Below are 5,297 nucleotides of genomic sequence, written 5' to 3'. Positions count from 1 at the left end.
GGTAGCCAGTGTGGTCTTCTGCTGCTTCTAGTCCATGTGCTTCATGTTCTGACATGTTGTGCTCTCAGAGATGGTCTTCTGTACAGTTTGCTTTTAATGTGTGGTTATTTTTAGTCTCTGCTGCCTTCCTATCAGCATGAAGTTTGTTTAATTTCTTTGTTTTCATTCATCACTCACTATTTCAAGTTGTTTTCTATCTCAGTGAATCACTGAGACTTAAAGAAGGTTCCACACAAGTATGCTGGCCCAGTCTCAGCTTCTCAGAGACGTTTAGTTCGTTCTTGAAGTCGCTCCAATTTGCTAACAAAAACCTATTTGAGGAAGCATCTCTACATGGAGCATCACATCAAGGCTGGAGAGGAAAAAGTGAGCAAATATGGATCCAGATACAGGAATAGGCCCATGCTCTCAGCACAAGCTGACATCTTTGTTACTTCTTTTAAACTTACTGCTTATTTTTTAAGTCTTCATCAATAAATAGAGGAGGGGAAAAGACTCAAGTAACCATTATGGCAACAACACTGTCACTCTGCATACTCCACAGATGTCAAGCACTACATTTGAGGATAAAGGAAAGGCCAAGGGGATTTTCTCACATAGACGAAAAAATTCTTCTCCATCACTTTAATCTTAACCTTTACCAAGACCCACAATATAATCATGCCCTCTATCTGTACACTGTGGGCAACATTGTGCCCGAATCACAGTCAAGCTTCCCCAACTCGCCCAGATGTTTGGCTGGTCCATGTCACCAGGCCTCGGCCATCATGAATTAAACCCGAGCGTTTTCAGAGCTGCTATCAATGTGAACAACACTGGGCTTCACAGTGCAAGTTTGGAAATAGAAAGTGGAGAGTGTTGCCAACAGCTAATGCTGCTTTAATAACGGCTAATGTAAATGATGCCAGGGAGAAACAACGATTGAACTGACAGCATATCAGGTTTTCTGTGAGAAAAATCGTTCTTCTCTTCATGTAGCTCAATCTAGTCCTATAGAAATAAACCAAAATTGTTTCAGCCAATAAAAGTCCCATACAGTTTCCTGCTGGAACTAACTTATATAGGAGTTTAAAACATGTGACTTTTTAAACTTCTTATCTATTTTTCACCAAACAAAACAGAATGTAATTCAATTACATTTTGATTCTTGTTTAACTAATATTTGCATCACTTCTAAGAGTTTTCCTGTAATATCAGTTCAAAGATGACAGTATTAGAAGTACAGTACTGTAATCTGGACTTTTCTCAGAAACTGTACAGTTCTGTGAGCTGTGAGCCTGAAGAGGAAATTCTCATTTATTATAATCAACACAACTGACGAGTTGCTGACTGTGAGCTGCAGCTAGTGCTAAATCATGCTCTTTATGGATATTTCTCACTGACCCACTTCTTTCACTCACTGTAATAACAAATGATACTTGAGTTCAGCCTGTTCTACTTTCATGTCAACCACATCTGTTGACATGTTTCATGCAAACTACATTTATGTTCCTGGTCAAAACTAATCTCTGATCTGAGCACTGATCTGTACTTCACTTTCTATTAGATCTATAGATCTCTTTGCTGCAGGTCATTTGGAGAATTTTCTAGAGTTTTACGGTAGCTTTCACCTTCTTTGAAAAGCACCTACATTGTAAAAGTGTCTGAAATTATAAAACATCCACATAAGTCAATGTAAACAATAGCAAGGTTAATGCTCCACACCAACGCCGCCCATAAACCCCACAGACACATACATCTGGCCCCCTCTGGCTCATTCATAATCAGAGACACACCCAGTTCAGCCAGTGACCACTAAACATACGCTAATGTGTCTTTTAGAGTTCCTGTATCACACCCTGCTACCTCTGATTAATTATCAAGTCAATGCAGACAGATGGCACCAGGGCCATGAGAGATAAATGTGGGTAAAGGTGTTTGTGTTGACATGTCTAACTTAAAGCATAAAGTCCAGAAATGAAGCAGCTAAATGTATTTTTAAACCATGTTTGCAGACAAACACAAACAACAAAGTGAGTGGCTTTGCCTCCACTTAGACTTCTTCTCTTCTTTGGATTTATCGTCAAACCATAAAGTGCTCTGCTGTGAGAGTAATCTCAGAAGACTTGGTTTAACTATAATTAAGTAAATATAATGAATTTAAAATATTTGGGCCTTCGTAAAAAAAACCCCATCATTAGTAAAGTGGTGATACATAACTAAGAATTAGAAAAAAATATCTGAAAGAAAACTTCTTGGAGTGATAACACATCACAAAGTATCCTGGATGACTCACATTACTTACAGTAAAGGCAAAATATCAAAATGTGTTGCAATTTTTAAAAAAAGTGAAAGTGACTTCATAAATCAAACATCATTACATACTTTGTATTTTTCCATCATATTTTCTTATATGATATAGTGAATGGAAGTGTGTGGGAGAAACTATGAAACACACCAATCCTAAATACATTCTGTAAAAAAGAGGACAAGGATCAAAAATAAAACCCACTTCAACAGAACCATCAAATTCACTTTGTATGAAATTAAATACTCTCCTGATAAGACCTCAGAACTACACAAATAATGACTAAAGCAACAAACAAATCTTTGACACATAACATTTAGGAGTTGATCAGAACAAGACCAAATCATGACGACCTGAAAGGAATCCTTATGTTCAGCAAGCTGGTAGTAAGGACTAATGTAAAATATCAAGTCGTTTTGACTTTGATAAATTGATGTTCTTTAAAAAGTCATGAAAAATGACTTAAACCCACAAATTCTCACCCACCTCCACAAAACTCTTTACAAGCTGACTCAGGAGTATTGTTCTTAAGTCGCTCTAATGATGTTACTGGAGTTAAACACAGCTCTGGTTTACAAAATGTGTAATAATAAAATCCCCCAAACAGCCATGACACCAAGAATCTGAGTCTGTGACATTAGACTTTGTCATTTCTTGAAGCATCACTGATCAAATGGATGAAGTAATTTTAGGCATTGTTTCATATTTTATAAAGTGTGAGCTGGAAGGATTTGGTAAAGCTCATTTGTACGGCTGCTTTCTAACTGTACTTTCTATTTTCAGACCTGAGAAACAGCATTTTAAAGAAATGTAAATGATGCCAGTTGGTAGAAATAGCCTGACAGCTTTGTAAAGCAACTCACAAAAGATGAAAGCTCAACCCCCCACATTCCTGCCCACACCCACAAGCCTCCTTAAAAGCCCAGAATTGCTCTTAAGTCAGGTCAGTCTTAGGACACATGCACATTCCTGCTTGGTTTGGAGCTCTTTCAGCAGAGATACTTATTCTAGCTTTCCTGTTTTAATCACTGGGATTTCAAAGATGGAAGATTATGGGATGCACTTTTCTCCAGGTATGTACTCAGCATTGTTGCCTAGTGAGCTAATATGAACAGAGTTGGCTAACCTCTAAGACAACTCTGAGCAAAAATACTCTTTCACTCTGTGTTGTAAGTCCTGATGGCAGAAGTCACCATTTCTCCCTCCACAGCTGATCAGAGAGTCCACTTCAGGACCATCCAGGCTTTGAGCCATTTTTTAAACTTTGTAATTGGCAACATCTGGTGGCACATTTTAATAATTCAGCAAGTAAAATCAAGTGAAATTGTGTGTGTGGGAAATTGATTAAGGCTCATCAGTTTATCCTTTTTGTATTATTTTCTGTTTAAAAAACTCAACTGTGCCAAAACATATCAGTAACCACGGTGACCCCTGTGGACCATATATACTTGTGCTTACTTGGCCTCTGTCTTTCTGTCCTCACAGACTTGTGGTTTTCTGGCAGCAACCTTGAAGGGAGTCTTCCCTTGGAAGAACTTGCTGCATGGGCTGAGGCAGCTCTCGCTAAGGAGATGAGCAACAACATGTTTGAGACTGCTGAAGCTGTTTCCAGCTGCGTCACAGAGGAGGAACTGGTTTTTGTTGCCCCAAGAAACCAGGAGGGCAGCAACAATGCCACAAGTACTATGTGTGAGAAGGAAGAAAAGGCCAAGGTGGTCAAAGGAAGGACCCGTGGGCTGTTCTCAGACAGCCAGCTAAAAAATCTTGTCTATCACTTTAATCAGAAACATTACCCTGATCCACGGGAGATGACAGAGTTGGCAGAGTTGACAGGACTGACCTACAAACAGGTGAGTGTTTTTCAAGGTTACTAGAACATAAGAAACTGAATTCATTTTGAATTTTGGGTTTATTGTACTCATTAAATTTTTTTCTGTTTTCGTCCATCTTAAGGTGAAGACTTGGTTTCAAAACCGAAGGAGAAAGTTTAGGAGGAGTCCAGATCATCAGCATCTCATTCAGGGCGTTCCACTTCAAGTAAGTATCTCCAATTATTAAACAGAACTGTTTTTAATTCAGTCATTATCTGGGGAATTCATTTAATTTGATGAAATGTTTTGATTATAATTTAACACAAGAACTCTGCATTGTGGTTTTACTGACTGTGCATGTGTCTGTGATTCAGTTTCAGGGAGCGTCCTCACTCAGCGAGCAACTGGACATCAACTTCATGAGAATGGGTGCAAATAATCAGGCCCACTATCCTCATGCTGTGGGCAATGTTGTCCCTGGACCTCAATGGACCCTCCACAACTCATCCCAGATGTTTGGCTGGTCGATGCCACCAGGCAACGGACATTATGATTGCAACACCAGTGTCTTCAGCACTGCATGGAATGTGAACAACCCCGGACTTCACAGTGCAAGTTTTTACAGAGAAAGCGGAGAGCCTTGCTAACAGCTAAAGATGGCTGTAGCTACTGTTCAATCCCTCTTTCACTTCTCAACTATCATTCTGAAGCCTTAAGATGAACATTTCTGATATACTGGATGCTAATTTTATTTTTTTATGATTTCATTTTAATTTAAAGTTAATTAAAAGTTAACGCAGAGGCAGGTTTGATAAAACTCAGTGAACTTCTTCATCATTTACACTTTTACAAAACAAGGAAAAATTTGCTTGGTCATAGTTGGTGGGGTAGATTAAGGCTTGTGTAAGTGATTGATAAAGTCCACTTTTTACATGGTGTAATTGTTAGGCCCTTTACCTTAAAACCTGTTGATTTGAGAAATAGTAAAATTCAATAGAATCTGTGGCTTCTGTAAATACCTTGATGCGTGCTCAATCATCCAGGTAAGGAAATCCCCAAAAGTTGATTCTGTTCATCTGGACGTAGCATTTTCAGTAGGACAAACGTTTACAGAAACTCGTACAGGTCAGTGGCCTCTCTTTCAATGATGAGGACGTACACATTAATGCTCATTGAGCTCTTGTGTCAGGGAACTCCAG

The 5,297-nt window shown here is 38.8% G+C and overlaps 1 protein-coding gene across 1 annotated transcript; it reads left to right on the top strand.

Annotated features, from left to right (window-relative positions):
• The first annotated feature begins 3,329 nt into the window (after positions 1-3,329).
• On the top strand, positions 3,330-4,745 carry LOC120441821 (homeobox protein NANOG-like). Its single transcript, XM_039617269.1, has 4 exons — positions 3,330-3,360; positions 3,773-4,137; positions 4,241-4,324; positions 4,473-4,745. The coding sequence occupies exons 1-4, from the start codon at positions 3,330-3,332 to the stop codon at positions 4,743-4,745; spliced, it is 753 nt and encodes a 250-aa protein (XP_039473203.1).
• The last annotated feature ends 552 nt before the right edge of the window (positions 4,746-5,297 follow it).

The sequence above is a fragment of the Oreochromis aureus genome, linkage group 9, assembly GCF_013358895.1.
Source record: "Oreochromis aureus strain Israel breed Guangdong linkage group 9, ZZ_aureus, whole genome shotgun sequence".
NCBI classification, from domain to species: Eukaryota; Metazoa; Chordata; class Actinopteri; order Cichliformes; family Cichlidae; genus Oreochromis; species Oreochromis aureus.
The sequence above is the reverse complement of the archived record's forward strand: the minus strand, read 5'-3'. Positions and strand labels throughout refer to the sequence as shown.